The sequence below is a fragment of the Varanus komodoensis genome, unplaced genomic scaffold (genome assembly GCF_004798865.1).
Source record: "Varanus komodoensis strain SLA01 unplaced genomic scaffold, ASM479886v1 scaffold84, whole genome shotgun sequence".
Classification (NCBI taxonomy): domain Eukaryota; kingdom Metazoa; phylum Chordata; class Lepidosauria; order Squamata; family Varanidae; genus Varanus; species Varanus komodoensis.
This window is the reverse complement of record NW_025336531.1, coordinates 1416304-1433321: the sequence shown is the minus strand read 5'-3', so window position 1 is coordinate 1433321 and position 17018 is coordinate 1416304. Positions and strand designations below refer to the sequence as shown.

Below are 17018 nucleotides of genomic sequence, written 5' to 3'. Positions count from 1 at the left end.
AAAACGGGGAATTTGGCAAATGCCCAAATTAGGAGGACTTTAAGGTGACAAGTCCAATTACAATGACAGGACAGAGGTCTGTCCCACCCACGAACGGAAAGGTGAGACAGGAAAGTCTGATGCCACGTGGTCTCCTGAGGTAGCTCAGAAAGGAAGGAGCAACGTAACTGTAAGGGGCTTGTTATTAGAGCTTATCAGTCACATCGTAAATCTTGTAGTGAATAGCAATAAAAGTCTTTAGCTTCACTGCCGGCTGCTGTGTGAGTTAATTGGAGACGTGAGTTACGACCTCACAACAAACAGGGAGTTTGGGGGCACTGCTTTGCTGTGTTTCCACTCCTATATGACGGACTTTCTCCAGTTGGTGGAGCTGGGGGACTGTCACTCTGTGCCATGGCGTTTGTGCCATGGAGTTGCACAGGGCTGCATTCTGTCCTCCATGCTCTTTAACATCTACATGAAACCGCTGAGTGGGGTCATCCAGAGGTATGGTCTGAAGTGACACCATTATGCTGACACTCCAGTGTGCTGATGACACCCCGCTCTACTTCTCATTTTTATCTAACAGGCAGTGACTGTCCTGAACCAGTGCCTTGGCTCAGTAATGGACTGGATGAGGGCCAATAAACTAAAGTTCAATCCAGACAAGATGGAGGTTCTGTTGGTGGGCAGTCTGTTGGTCTAACTAGGAAATTGTCAAACAATCCTGGACTAAAGATCCAGGTTTGTGCAACCTCCTAAAGGATAAGGTTTGTAGCTTGGTGGTGCTCCTGGACCTTGAGCTCTCAGTTGTTTATCAGGTGGCCTTGGTGGGCAGGAGCAACTTCTATCAGCTTAGGCTTATTTTCCAGCTACATTCTTACGTGGATGAGTGGAGCCTCACCACAGTTATCCATGTGCTGGTAACCTCTTGCCTGGATTACTGTAATGCACTCTATGTGGGTTTGCCTTTGAAGACGCTCTAGGTACTACATTTAATCCCAAAAGCAGTACAGTTACTAACAAGGACCAACTCTAGAGAACATATCACACTGGTCGTCTGCCAATTGCATTGGCTGCCTGTCATTGCCTGGACCCAATTCAAAGTGCTTATGCTAAGATATAATGCCTTAAATGGCTTGAAACCAGGATATCTAAAGGAATGCCTGTTTCCATATATTCCTAACAGACCACTCAGGTCATCAGTGGAAGCCTTCCTTCATGAACCAACCCCCAAATGAGGTGAGGGGGGAATTGGTGAGGAAAAGCATCTTCTCTGTTGTCGCACCTCACCTTTGGAATTCCCTTCCAAGGGAGGTGCGACTGGCACCCTCTTGCTTCCAATGCCAAGTTAAGACTTTTTTATTTAGTATTTAGTTATGATTGTTATTTATTTTAACTGTATTTTTATGATGGCACTACAAGCTGCCCAGAGAACCTCTGACTATGGGGCGGCAAACAAGTGTGTGTGTGTGTGTGTGTGTGTGTGTGTGTGTGTGTGAGAGAGAGAGAGAGAGAGAGAGAGAGAGAGAGAGAGAGAGAGAGAGAGAGAGAGAGAATCTGCAGGGAAACTGAAATTTGTCAGTGTAGCTATAATACATTTCCAATTAATTTGGTCAGATGCCTTCTTTGCATTTAAAGAAACAATAGTAGCTATACTGGTTCTGCCTGTATTTATTGTAGTCAGCTCAACAACCAGTCTGAGATTATCTCTCTCCTGCCTGTTCTTAACATCTCCCCCCACCCACAGATACAGTCAGCTTAATATTGTAATAACTGTTGCTATCTATTAATCAATTACAGTAAATAATAGAACTCTTCATTAATTAGGACAGTACTGAAACTTGGTGCATGATGTCATTGTTGGCAGAATGTTCTGACTACTCATAGCACCAAGCCATGCTGGGTGGTCATGTCATCTGAACCCAGATTGCTTTCTTTAAGGTAGCTTGTTTTGTTTTAACATACCAATCTCAGAGCCTATGGCCTGTAGTAGAGTTTGTTTTGTCCAGTGGTGGACTGGTGTGTCATCAGAACCCAGAAAAGGGTCCTCACAGCTGGTTGTGGGCAGCTGTGAGTAAGCCAATCAATTCCGGATTGGGACCAGCAAGGCAATCTGGTATTGATGGTGAACTGGACAGGTTCAACAAGAGCAGCAAAAATGGGGGTGGGGAGAGATTACTGTCTTTGTTGAACTTGTCCAGTCTCCCACCAGTGCCAGATTGCCTTGCCTGGTCCCAGTTTGGAACTGATTCCTTTGTTTATCAAGAAACACAGAAACGAAAGCAATCACGCCAGTTCATACTACAAATGTCTTTATTCTACATAGTATTGCAATTACAGTCACACAGGCTAAGAAGTTGTCCTCTCATTTATGAACCGTTCAGGGTAGTCCTTGTAAAGGTGGGGCGCTGTGACCCCTTTCCCTGTGTCTCTTATTCAGTCTCAATCTGCATGTGCACCTGTGAGAATGAGCATCCTCAAAAGTTCCTTCCCTGTTATCTCAGTTCCCACATCCCATATCAACAACTTGTGAGACTGTTTCCCCATCAACAGCCAAATTGGTCTCTTGATGCTCCTCTGTTTTGACTTCTTCCTGAATCTCCTTATCTAGTTTATTCTCATTCCCATCGTCTGTGCAGCGGGGGAGTACAGATTGTTCTGCTGGCACCAGAAATAGCTCTTCATCAACACTCTGGTTCTCATGAGAAGTTTCCTCTTGTGTGCGCGTCCAGGACTCTTCTGAGTCTGCACGCACGACAGAAATAGACCTATCAGGTGCTCAAGAAATTAGAAGAGTGCAGCTCAGGGAAGGAGGTGGGTGACACCCCACAGTGAGTCTGATTATCTGTCCTTTCAACAGCACACTCACTGTGGCTTATGTTGTATCAGCAGAACTTAGCATCTGTACGATAGGAGGCTAGAACAACCCCAGAAATGAGCTGACTTTTCTACTGAAAAGACATGGAATGGGTCAGTAGACTGGTATCATTATGGAAATAACCATTTCAGTTCATTTCTGGTTACATTAGAAAACTCTAGCTAATTTCCTGTTGTGACTGGAATAAGTCTGACTGGTGCTCAGGGACTGCATTAGCCACTGCCCTTGGAAGCAATTTTTATCAAACAGTAATGGGTTATTAATTTAGCTTTCCAGGTAAGATAATGCTTTTTGAATTGTGCATGGATGGCAACAGCATGTCCTCATAGCTGGCTACCAACTTTAGGAGGTGGACTGCTATGTGGAATTCGTGTATAACCAAGAGAAGCTCCATGCATGACTAATTTTTTTTTCTGTACAGCTTAATGGTACAGGCATAACTAGAAAAGTGAACAATATCATTGAGAAGTAACATAAAAAGCAAATGTCTGAATAATGGCATAACTAATTTTGTTTTGTTTTCAGTGCAGTGATTTTGGACATAATAAAGTTCAGTTGTTTGTTTCAGCTCACTTTCACCCCAGAAAACAGGGATGGGGTATGGCCCTCTAGATATTGATCTATTACTCCCATTATTCATCAACATTGGTTATACTGGCTAGAGCTGGTGGGAGTTACAATCAAACAGTTCTCCATCCTTGAAACCATTGGTGAAAGATACAAAAAGGATCAGGAGTCTACTAGTTCTTTAAAAACTCACAAGTGTAGGACATAGCCGTTAGGAAGCAACTTTAACATGCTCTTGGGTCTTTACTTTGAATAGGCATTGCTGCCATGAAAAGTAAAATTAAGCCTTTTCTTTATACTTACTCACAAATCCACCCCCAGGTTGTAACTTTAAAATGACAAGATGAGAGGCACCTGTAGGCTGTCTTCCCTATTCTTGATTGTGCAAAATTGCAAGCATCTAATTTGAAAATGTCCAAAATAACTCCTGCCTCACACCTAATTGCTAAGTGCCAGTAATTGCCACTCTGTAATTGGTTCGCCTCCTGAATTTTTTCTCCCAGTTTCAGGGCATGAAAATTTGAGCTTTTTGACATTAAAAGAAAAAAAGTTTTTCCTACAAACTTTTATAAAACTTCTGCGAAGCAGGGCAAATTGTATGCATGTCATAAGAGGAAAGCAAAGTCCAGCTTATACAGAAGATATTTCAGAATGAGATATACACAAAAGGAACTGGGAAGAGAGAAGGTGTGAATAGAAAATATTATTTTTCCTAAGATGGCTAATTTTCAGATATATTTTATCTGAGTCAATTCATTGAAAAGAGCACTTTGTAGATATGCATAGTTCTCTAATTAAAAGGGAACACTTAATATGAGAGTGGAATTGAGAAGACACTGTTTTTCGTGTAGCTGAACCAAATTTTCACAAGTTTTGGTTTTGTGACATAGTCCATGTGTTTGAGGGTGGAACCTTTCATGGAACAGTTAGACAAATCGCATAGCTTTTTCTGCAACCTCTAGATATGTTTTATAACTTAGGGCTGGACAAAAGTCCACAAAAGCTGATTTTTAAACCTGCAAAGTAGTGTGCTATCATTAAACTAGCTCCAGGGCACAGCTCCAGGAAACTGCCAAACATTGGGAGCAAGGCAACTGTGCTCTCACTGAATGTATCTAATCAAAGTTGTTTGTTATATTTATGTCCTGCCTTTTTTCTTTTAAAGGAACTTGAGGCTTACATAAATCTCTCCTTTCAAACTTATCCTCACAACAGGAACTCTGTGAGGTACGTTGGTCTAAGAGTTTGTGATTAGCCCAAGTCATCCAGTTAGTTCCATGGCTTAGGCAACAGAACCCAGATCTCCTGAGTCCCAGTCCCATGCTTTTAACCACTACATCACCCTAGCTTCCCAGTTTCACTGAACTAAAGCTTAAGCAGAGTCCTTCTGTCTAAGTGCTCCCCAGTCTTGTCTGACTGGGAACAGTTCTACAAGTTCCAGCCCTGAGCATAATAACATGAGCAGAGAGGGAGGGATATGGAGGCCTAATTTGGATAAATCTTTGGTTCAATATGCTGAAATACGCACAATTTAGTGAAATATTGCCCACACATTTGTTTGACCAAGCTCAGGGAAACTGCCTAACAAAACTGGATTAACAGTGCTGTCAGACAAGCCTCTGACACAATGTGTGTTTTCTCTGTACATAGAGCCCCTTTCTCTCCTTCCTTCATGGTGTGCAGCAGTCAAACCTGGATATTCCCTATCAACCATTCCATCCTGTTTTATGCACACCATGAAAATGTGGTTACCAAGTCTGGAAATGGCCAAGTTCTTTGCCCATAGTTTAAATAAGTTTTATTGGTTGAAACCTAATAATTGTTAGTTTTTGTTGGGAATGGTGCAGTTATTCTTGGTGCATGTTTCAAGGCAGACAGATTCAGACTCATCAGATGAGGAGGGGCCCCGGGACCCAGAATCCTCAAACATTGAAATGGAAGAGGTAGACGGGCTTATCTCAAAGGCACCTACACCACGTGCTCAGGAGGAAGTTGACAATAATCAAAATTTGCGGGAGGAGGCATGGGAGAAAAACTCCTGCAGTTAGCCAAACCTGATATGACTCTTGACCCCATGACATGATGTTGGGAGAGACAGGCCAATCAACTAGAAAGGTGATAGACAGAGAAGAGGCTTGCCTGTCTCCAAAAGGGCCCTCCCACAGGGAGGAGGCCCAGAGGTACTCTAAAGGAGAATTATTGGAAGTAGTTGCTAGACAAGGTTCAACAAACCACTGTCTAGTGCACAGTGTCCTGGAGCCTTGCAAAGTGTTTGAGAATAGCATTGCTTTTGTACATTTCTTTCTAACATCCAGGACAGTATTGAAAATTGGCTGAAATTTCAAAAGGACCACGTGATTTTTAAGAATAATGAAAATGGAATTAAAACTTATAAGACTGGTTCTACTCTGCTCAAGTTATTACAGTTCTTATCTGGAAACATCAAACATAATCCACCCACAGTTAAGCACATCTGCAGGATTTGGTGTATATGTGTATGACTGTATGTGTAGAACATTCCCAACTGTAGAAGATGGGAGATTAGAGACGAGCAAATACTGACCTCCTTAGAATATACACGCTGTTTCATTTCATTTCGGCACTAGTCCAACTCTGAAGAGATTAATGTTGAGTTAGCATTTTGTGAAGGAAAAATCTATTGGGATTTAGACTAAAGACAAATAAGGCCGGGGTATTTTAATAAAATATGTGGAGGTATTCAAGGCAGGGTATCCCCCTGCCTTTTGATATCAAAAGGACAACTGGCACTGATAACTTCCTGGTGTATTCTCCAGCTGTGTTTAAAATTCCTTGCAGCTCTGCAAGAACCCAGGATTAACGGCTTTCTTCTTTTACTGACATTATGGAAACTCAAGCAAGTTTGTGCCACCAGGCAAGTTGAGATTCAAAGCTCTGCAATAACATCAGTTTCAGATCCATTTAATAACTAGTTTTCGAAATGGTGCACATGAGAGCATTTTGCATGGTATAACAGTATAAAATGTACTTGAATAGGATTTTTAACTCCTAAGCACTGTTTCTCTCAGTATGATTCTGTATTTTTAAATGGGGTCAATGCTGTGTTAAGTTGTCACTTCTGATTAAAGGAAACAGAGTTTTATGTTGCAATTATACTTTGCCTTTCCTGATTTGGTGCTGCAGTGAAAATTGATTGGTTGCTTACTTGTCAGGGTTGTTTGTAAATTTATGGTGCCAGGTTCTGCTTTATTGATTTTGTTTTTGTTTTTTAATAACAGATGGACATACAATCTAGGCTTCTGATTTTCAATCAAAACGTAAAAAACTAATTCAGAGATTTTCAGGAACTTCATTTTTTAAAAAGATATTAGGGAGGCTAAATGTATTGACATCACAGCATATAAAATTGTGTAAAACAATGCTCAGAACACTGGTAATTTTTCTCATGTATGTTAACATGCAAGTTATATGAATTGAAATACTAGTTTTTGTTGTTATCCATATACTAACAAGAATCATTATCTATAAACCATGACTGGCTGTGAACCATCTTCATGTTGCAAAAACTTTGTGTCAGAAAGGAGCACAGAGTCTGGTAGTAGGGGGGTGAGTATGGTCCATTCCAAGATGCAGATTAATTTCGTTCAGAGGAAATTGATCATATAAGTACGGAAACTCATTGACTGATTTCCTCAGTAGATGATACACTACTGGAAGAAAGCAGCAATGACTTGAAATGACTCCCTAAAAAAGTGAAAGAAGAAAATACAAAAGTAGAACTGTAGCTGAATATTAAGAAAACTAAAATCATTCCACAGAAGAATTACATATGTTTATTGTTAATTATGAAAAAAATCAAAATTGTGAAAGATTTCACATCTTCGACCCTGTCTTCAGTTGAAAGCGACACTGTAGCTAAAAAGTTCAGAGATGACAGAGACTTGGAAGGGCAGCAATGAAGGAACTAGAAAGGATCATCAAGTGTAAATACTTTTTACTGGGGGCCAGAGTCAAGATCATCCAGACTATTGTATTCCTTATCACAATACATGAGTGTGAAAAGCTGGACAGTGAAGAAAGCTGGCAGGAAGGAAACGGAAGTGTTTGAAACATCGTGCTTGAGGGGAGCTCTGTGAAGACCCGGGACTGACAGAAAGATGAACAAGTGGGTCCTAGATCAAGCCAGACCTTTCCTTAGAAGAAAAAATGACCAAACTGAGGCTGTCATACTTTGGACACATCATGAGAAGGCAAGACTCCTTGGAGAAGACAATCATGTTCGGGTAAGCCTGATATAGAAGATGAAAGGGAAGACCCAATAGGAGATGGATTGATTCCAGAAAGGAAGCCACAGTCTTGAACTTGCAAGAGCTGAATGGAGCTGTCATGGACAGGACATTTTGCAGGACTTTCATTCATAGGGTTGTCATAAGCCGGAAATGTCTTGACAGCACCTAACAACAAAATTAAACTTTTTTTCTGCAGTACTTTTCCTTTGACTATTTTCCCTCTCTTAACAAAAGAAAAATACCACCTTGTCCTAAGATTTAAAAAAAAAGCATTTCTGCAACAGAGTATTGTTGATAATAAGTATTAAAATAAACAATTGAAGTTGCTGCATTAAAAAAATAACTAGATTGGAACCCAAAATCTAAATTTAATGTGTTAAGAGCTTCTGAACATTGTCGTTCTCATATAGGGTTTTTGTTTGTTTGAGCCATTTGAGTGCTGTACTTTTGTATCTCTGTCATTCACATTTACTGAGCTATTTGTATAATGCCATGACCTATTTCATTTCCTCCTGCATTGATACTGTGGCAAAATAATTTGTTAGTATGGCAGAATAGCTTGTTATTTGAGAAGAAGCTGTGGATGAAGAAAGCAAATCAGTATAAGCAAACAAGCTGGGTTTGTTTTTGCTTTTTATGAGAGAAAATGCAGAGGATCCCTAACAGAAAGGTTGGTATAAATTAGTTTGCCCTGTGCAAACATAGCCTGGAGACAGCAGGGGCTCATTAAAGCAGAGGACTAGGAGCATTTCCTTCACTAATCTGTTCTGAAGTATGATAGCAGACCTGTGGCAGTTGCAGCTCTCTTAACATGAAAATGCCTGCTGAGCTTGTGCCATTATGCCAAATACCATGCAGGTCCATGGTGAACTGTCCTAGAAAAAGGATGTTTTCCTTACTAATCAAAAACAGCCTGATCTGATTCATTATTCTGCTTCCTTTGAGAAACTGAAGGCCCCTGTGAAATTTCTGAAGTCTCAGCTTTATTTACATCCTGCTTGTATGTTTTTGTTCAGTGCCCCTGAGGAGGAAAGCAAACTGACAGCTTCGTAATGTGTGGAAATACCTTATTACAGCTGACCCCAGATGTGCACTTTGTTTTCCTTTAGAAAGAAAGAAATGCAACTGAATGAAGCACTTGACACAATGACATTCCCAAGCTCCATTAGGTGTGTGGGAGGCCTGCCACTGTTAAACCAGCATATGCTCATCTAGAACCTACTGCTCCTGAAGCACAGGCCAGAGAGCTGCTTTCGGGGAAAAAAGGCACAGGTCCTGTTAACTCATGACAAGGGCACTCTCCCTTGAGGCAGATCGTAACACCTAGGCTCTGGATGTATAACTTGGCAAGACCTGAGAGGTCACTGATGAAGAAACAATTGGTTGGCCAGTAACTGTAGTACCTCTTTTATGTCATTGTCTCATATTTTAAAACCAGGTGAGCTCAAGTGATAGAGGACCTTCAGGTATTACCAGGCTTCAAACAAGTCAGTGACCATCAAGCAGATACCCTGCAGTGGCATTTCAGTTAGTACATCCTGGTTAATATTGATCTTAAAATTGTAGGACATTGTGCATGCATCAGTTTTGTGACCCCAGCCAAAGAATTTTAATAGTTGGACATCAAATAAAAACTTGGTCAAGCACCCCCCGCTCCGCACGCGCACACAGAAATGCAGTCATTGCTTTTAAAAATATATCTTTTTATTTATTAGATTTATGTCCCATCTTTTTTCTTACAAAGAAATCAAAGCAGCTTAACATAATACTCCTCTTCCCATTCTCAAGCTTATTCTCGCCCTGTGAGGTAGGTTGAGCTGAAAATTTTTGACAGACCCAAAACCACCTAGTTGGCTCCATCCTCAAGAAATATACATAACAAAAACATAAGCACAAATTATATGAAATAAGACTTTGTGCACACACTATATGTGCACACTGTAAAGCTAATATATATATAGCAGGAAGTAGCTGTATCAAAAATTCTTTTACTATTCCTTGAAGTTTGGCTAGATGAGAGGAAAAGATTCAAGTTCATACAGTAAATGACTGAAATTGGTGATTAGGTAAAGAAATTCAGAATTATGAAGCATTTGTGTGGTACAGAAGCACATTTCTATCTTTTGCAGAAAAACATTCCTTGACTGAAAGGTACTGACTGATGCCCTGTGGGCAGGAATGGCATCACATTTACTAAATACTTTACAAAATGAATTAGTGCACAAATTGTTCAAAATAAACATCAAATAGCAGAAGTTCTGTGACTGTTGCATTAGGCAATCGATATCCATGTCATAATGCAATTAGGTGTTTGGCAGTGGTGGTAAAGCCTTAGGCAGTCACAGTTAAGCTGCCCTAGTATCACAAACCCTCTTAAGTAGTTAGAACAGTTTCTGGCTGCTAATAGCTGAACTGTTTTGATTCTGGAAAGAAAAGTGCAGCAGACAAAAACCAGAATTCTTGGAAAGGAGGAACTAGAAGGCTGAGAAGGCAGCAGGCAAAGGAAAACTAGGGGGTAGAGAAGAGAGCTGGCATGAGCCTTAGCATCTATTTTGGCGTCACACATTAAACCTGGAGCATATGAAGTGAAACTTGTGACCCGAACAAGTTCAGGTTGTATCTTTCTCACTACTGAGTAAAAACCTCTTGGTCTAAGGATGCTGTTAACTATAAAGGCTTGAACCCTGTCATTACTTTTCCTTGAAATTAAGTACTGGCTCAATGAAGTGCACCAGAGCAGGGAGGGAAAGGCCACTGAGGGAGGGAGGAGTTATATGAGGTCGCAAGCTTGAGATGGGAAGAGAGCTGACATCCATAACAATTTGGAAAATAGAACCACTACTAAATCTTTGTCTGCAAGCCATATCTTAAATGTTTATTGTCTGAGATATTTGGAAGCACCTGTGAAACTATTTTGGTTTGAATACTGCCCCATCCCTTCCAAAGAAACTGCATTTATTAATAAACTATAAACAGGCATTTATATCAAACTATATAAATATAAATATTATAAATAAAAATAAATACATAGTTCCATGCATTCCATACTTTGGTTTCTTGACTTACTCCCCATTGCTTCTTCCTTCAAGTTGAAATATATGTTACTTCAAATCCATGTCTAGTTACTGTTTTTATTCTGGAATAGGTGCACAGTCACACTGAGAATGTAAAAGTCTTCTGCTCTCGGGTCCTAATCTGGATTGAACCCCCTGTACCTACACAAGAATATAAATGGGAAAAAAGACTTAGCTGCTAAATACAGTTTTAAAGCAATGTTTCTTTTGGTCCTTGGGGTCTGTTCTCTGGGGAACCCTGGTACTGTGGCTCATTATTATGTTATTTTGCTGTTATTTAAGGTTTTGTTTCTGCCCTCTACAAGTTGTGGCGAACTACTGAACTGTTCACTGCATTGATCTCCACCCCCATCTTTAGGGAAACATGTTGTAGTTGAAATACATAGTCTTGATTTGGTTGGAAAGCATTACATACCTGCTGTGCATTCCATACTACTTGCAGTAGCAAAATTTTCTCACCCTCATGTATATTTTTTTAAAGTATTCTAGGAAGAATTATTTTCTGCCGGAGAACACTTGGATAACCTGTCATTAGGTATTCAATTGGTGTGATTTACTTTTAATCTCTTCTTTTCCTTGCAGGTTTTGCATGCAGAAGAGTGTGAGACTGGTACCAGGAGTCACACTGGATTTAATAGAGAAGTAAGCATGATTTTTGAGTCCTTAAAACCATTGCTTTTTGCCTAGCTATCTTTTTTCTTAAATAAGGATGTGGCAGGGCAAGTAAGCTTCTACGTAATTAGGAATTTTCCCTTCTTGAATGGTTTTGTTTTGTCTGGGGTATGTACCTCAGTAGAATGATTTGCTCACCTATGCAAAATTGAAAGAAACTGTTTTTCACAACTGCTGTGGCAAAGTGACACAAGGAAGCAGCTAGTAGTGTGGTTGCTTTTCAATGCAACAGCGAAAGAGCAAGAGTGTTCTTGTAGTCCAGCTTTCCCCAGCTTCCTACCCACCAGGTGTGTTGTGTTGCTGCTCCCATCATCCATCAGCAATGGCCTTGCTGGCTAAAAGAGTTGTGGTCTAACACATCTGGAAGGTGCCAAGTCGGCAAAGGCTAGTTTAGTCAAAGGACTGACATCTGAATTATTTTCTGTAAGGAAAGGAACCCAAATCAGAGCAGCATATTCTAAGACCATGTAAAGTAGTGGAGCAAGAAATAAACAGGCAGTGTGTTTTTCTGCTGCAAGGCAATCCTTGCAATCACCTGGTGGTGGTGGTGGTGTGGTGTGGTACAGTGTAGTGATATGATTTGTATGCATCTTCGTTTAGCTTTGATATGATATCTTGGAATGCATCTTTGTATGCTTCAAGCTATCATTCCACTTATAAACAAGTGCAAGTTCAACATGCCTAATTTTGAGACTTGCGGAATTCATTTTCTCCCCTGCTCTGAACATATGTTCAGGCATTCACAAGTCTGGAATGTACATAGGTTTTCACTTAAGTTCCATAAGAATTTGGATGTTGGCAGGAAACAAATGTGGAAGGCCAAAAGAAGTGTGGGAGGGCATGAGATTGGATACAATTGCCAGCCATAGCATGGGAACTGGTAGAGTAGCAACCAACTAGAAAGAGAGCCCTTTAGATCAAAAGAATTTAAGTAACTCTGGTAGGGTCAATCCCTGATACAATAGAATTTATTCAACAATATACTTCAAGGGCAAAGCTGATCATTCATCTTTGAGTGCCTTCTTCCACTCTGCAAAATTAGATAGGCCAAGCACTTATGGAAACGTTTAGCTAAAACCACTGAGAGGCTTCTATATAGGCATAAAGCTCTTGTTTTGTTTCCCCAACCCCCAAGTGCTGCCACTCTGATTGGTGTATATACTATATATACTAGTTATAAAACAACCCTTGAAACCAGAAATAGGCAAAAATCAAGAGTAATTTTTTCCACCACATTATATTGATCATTAAGAAAGAATAAATAGTAAAGTTAATTTTTATTAATACTCATTAAAAAAAAAACATTTTACTGGTTCTGGAGGGACTCATCTTGTGTTGTGTCACAAGCTTTGTGCATGGCCAAGGGCCCGGTCCCATGCCTGCCCCACCCTCATGGGAGGAGGCAGTGTACTGTTTTGGGCCAGTTGCGGCAGCTGGGAAGGGGAGCATTCCTTGTGCTGCTGTCTGTGCAGAGATGCAGTGCTGCCTGCGTGGGCCTCTTCCCTCTTGCCCAGCCCCCTGCTGGTTGCTCCCTGCATAGTGCTGGTGCCAGCCGTCCTCCCTGACCAACCCCAGCCAGGCAGCTCTCTTGCAGGGTGCCGTTGACTTCCAAATTGGAGAGGTAATGTGACTATTAGCTAGAATATGATAGCACGATGTCACAAAAGTCTAGAAACTTCTGGATGATAAGTACCTGTATATACCAATGGATAAGAGCCCCTTGAAACTGAAAATAGCAAACCAAAAATTGGGGGTCATCTAATACATCTGACATATGACAAACACCTGAAAAACAGCCCAAAATATTGACCTTGTCTTATACATGGGTTGTTTTATACGCTGGTATATACAGTATGTTCTCTTGAAAAAGGCCTGAGGTGTGGATGCGTCACAGTTTCATACAAGTGCCATCTTACCTTCAGCTGTGTGTTTCCTGATTGACTTTATATTCTAATATATCTTTAACTGCAGCTTTCACTTCCCTAGCTCCACAGCACTTGATAAGCAGGACATGTTCAGCTTCCCAATACCTCCATCCTTTCTCCTTTAGGGTCCTCTGTTTCTGGGACCCACTCCCACTGCAGCTATGTTGATACTGCCTCTCTCTTTTCAAACCAACATTTTCTGTCGAGCCTTTGGCTCAGTTCTCGAATCATCATCCCATATGAAACTAAGCCTGAATACTTGTAACTGAACCAATCATGCAGTTTTCCTTTATTTACCTTGCTTGTATTCCTTTCCTAGTTCTGTTGCTTCTCTCTGTGCAGAATTTTAGCATGTAAGCACCTCAGGGCAGAAGTCTGTCTTTTTTATTGTTATTTGTAAGGGTCCATCATTTTTGGTTGCATGAAAGAGGAGTGGAATTATGCTGTTTCAGGGAAGAGGTATGCTGATTTCAGCCACTGCTTAGCAGAGATATGTGCGATTGAACAATAGCTGAAGATGCACCTGCTGCTCTCTTCTTTTCACAGAATAGGAAAGGGGCCTTGGGGGGCCGCTGGTTGGACTCTGGGTAATCAAGGCAGTAGGGCAGCTTGTCCATACAGTGGCCACACCATTTCTATTCTTTGTTCCAACTTGGAACTATGGCAGGAATCACTGCACAGCTGCCAATGCAGCCCTCACCTACCTTTGCAGCTTTCAAGGAAGCTCACGAATGGAGGCACCACTCTCACTCTGGCAAGTGTAACTGTTGAAGCCTGTTTACTTAGTACACCTTAATGCACACACACTGACAGACAGACAGACTGACCGACCCCTTAGGAATACTGTGGGAGGTGGGGAGGATGTATTGACAGAAATGTCCTTGCTTGCTGTTCTGCTGTGGAGGTTTCTGCTGAATGAAAGAGCTGACAGACACCAACTTGAATCAACTTGATGTGTGCATATATATAAAAAGTATATAAATAAAGTGACAATCTCAGAATTGTTTGTTAATATGCAAAGATCAAAAAGTAGATACTGTACAACTCTAAATGTATCTTTAGATATATTTACTGGGAAGGATAGCACAATATAACATTGTAAACATCAGTAACTAGAGACTGGGTTTGCACAATTGCCTTAACTCCTATTTTGGCTTATTTAAGCCTTGATGAGTGCCAACCTGAATATTCAGGCTGAACCATGACTTGTCATATCATTTGAACTCAGGGACTGGGGATTATGCAAGGGTTAAACAACCCTCACAGAACCCATGGCCAGTTCCAAAGTTCAAATGATACAAACTGCATTCACATGCAACACACTGTGGCTTAAATATCCCGCAGTTGGCTGTTTCAGTGTGCAGACTAGCCCTGTGTCTTTCAAAGGTGTTATTCCTGGGAAGCATGTAGGTTTTTATTCAAAACTGGTTGTGGAGGTTAAGAAAATTAAGTCTGGATGATTATTGTTTATATATTATTATTTTTCCTAAAATACAGAATGCAGAGAGTATATGTTAACATCATGGAATTTGTACAAGATATTAAAAATATCAAGGGATTTGTGAAATACTCAGTTTTTCAAGCTCCTAGGGAGCTTGTACCACATGTACTTCAGAAATAGTTCAGTAGTGCAGAAAGTAATAATACTGAATCTCTTTCTCTGAGTCTTTTTAAGTCTAGCAAAATAAGCAACATTTTATGTTTGACAAAATAACCAATTAACCAGAAATGCCTGGAAGGTGTTAATAGTGAGATGGTGCAGTGAAGGTGCTTTATTAAAGCTTAGATTGTGATGAGTGACAATTGATATTGCAGCATGTCTGCAGCTGAATATGCATTCTGCCCTTCATGCAGCAGTGGAGTAGGCATTGCTGCAGGCCTGATGAAGTGCACCGGCACAGATGATAGGTGGGTTGCATCGCTGCAGCACTGCAGAAAGAAAGTTTGCAGCTGTTTGTTTAAGCAATGACTCTCATCAGGCACTGCAATAAGTCTCTTTCATGGTCTAAACTTCCCTCTGCATCTTTGATATCTTGTTTTTCACTTCTTCTTTTTAAAGATAAGATGGTTTATTATTTTGTATGAGTTACCAGCACAGCTTTTAGCCTTTGTTTACCTTCTATACGAGTTGCATATATGCATTCCTGTAGGGACATGATAAGAACAGGTAAGATTCCCTCCCCCACCCAAAATCCCCCAAAAGTTTAGTTGATGCAATCGAAACCTAAATACTGAGAGGTTAAACTGTGAACCTTCACACTATATATTTTTGTAATGTCCCTAAAGGACATAAAGGTCACAGATCATTTCTGAGATTTCTGATGCATATGATTATGCTTTTGGAATGTTTAACCTTCTTTCCTTAGAATATTGTTTTGTATCTAAGTACAGTGGTGCAGTAATTTGATTTCTGGGTTGTCTTTTCTTTAGAAGCATTCCTAAGTTTTCTGAGGACCACAGAAGTTACGGATTTATATTTTGATGTGGCTGTTCCCATTCTATCAGGCAAAAAATGGTGAAACAAAAAAGCTTAAATGTAGTATAATTGTAATGAATGCAGTGTAGGTGCACGGGTGTCATTGAAATACATTGACAAGAAATCTTGGTATACTGCAGTTGCTCTAATCTTCTTGTAATTCTCTTTAAACTTTATTATCATAAAAGTAATCGCACAGTTTGGCAACTACTGCAAATTAGCACAGTTGACTCAGAATTCCTACAGAAAACAGCTCTGACTGTGAAGTCTTAAACGCCAGGTCTTGGCAGTCAGCCATGGTCTTCCAAGGCTCAAAAGCTTTAGTGGGAAATAACTAAGTAGAGGTAGCAGGCAATTATAAATAGTTGCCATCGTTTTCTTGGCAATTTCTGCCACAGACATAGTGTTTCTGATTTTGCAATGCCTTCCCCCTCAGCATCTGATGCTGTCTTGTCATCACCCCCATACAAATAAAATTTCATGACAGAGTTATATAACTGAATAAACATGTTCTGATTGCAGATCTTAATTTCTCCTATCACATGATTTTGTGATTTCTCTTTGTGATTTCCAGTTTACATTATTGCTCCTGGCTTTCTTGTGAAGAGGTTTCACAAGCCAGGGTCCTCTGTCTTGCTTTCACATTGTTATTAGCAAACAATCTTGACAACATGAACTAAGTTTATCCTTGTGCAATTTACATCCATTCTACTAGTATTTCATATCCACCATCTAAAGAGGGGTGCAGTTGATCATCTTATGAGCCATGTGGTGAGCATTATGACTCTGGAGTTTTAATATGAGCCAAAGAAAAATTCCTCTTCCTTCTTTCTACCCTCCCCTCCATTTACCTACCTGCTCAATTACCTTGTTGCTATTTCTGCCATAGGTGAGGAGGAGAAGGGTAGTATCATACTTTCCCCTTCTGAAGCCTTGTGGTTGCTGTCACAGTATTTCCAATACAGTGATACCTCGGCTCACAAATGCCTCAGTTCAAGACCAATTGGGTCGCGAACAGAAATTTCAGAAAAAAAATGCCTCAGGTTGTGAACTCCGCATTGGGTGATGATTGCAATCGCGCCCATCTTCCCTGCACGATCATGGTCATGCTCGGGGGGGGGGGGGGGGCCCCTTTGGAGTTGTGTGCGGGGGGGGGGGGTGGCTGCAGTCATGCTG

General features: G+C 40.6%; 1 protein-coding gene across 6 annotated transcripts in view; it reads left to right on the top strand.

Moving 5' to 3' along the window:
- The window catches only part of RPTOR (regulatory associated protein of MTOR complex 1), a 405549-nt gene that overhangs the window by 179829 nt on the left and 208702 nt on the right, over nt 1-17018 (top strand). For all 6 annotated transcript variants that reach the window (XR_006417225.1, XM_044456423.1, XM_044456421.1 and 3 more), the window contains exon 7: nt 11352-11411. Coding sequence is in view for 5 of the 6 variants with exons in the window: in XM_044456423.1 (XP_044312358.1) it covers nt 11352-11411 (60 nt within the window). In the remaining variant the exon portion in view is untranslated. The remainder of the gene's footprint in view (nt 1-11351; nt 11412-17018) is intronic.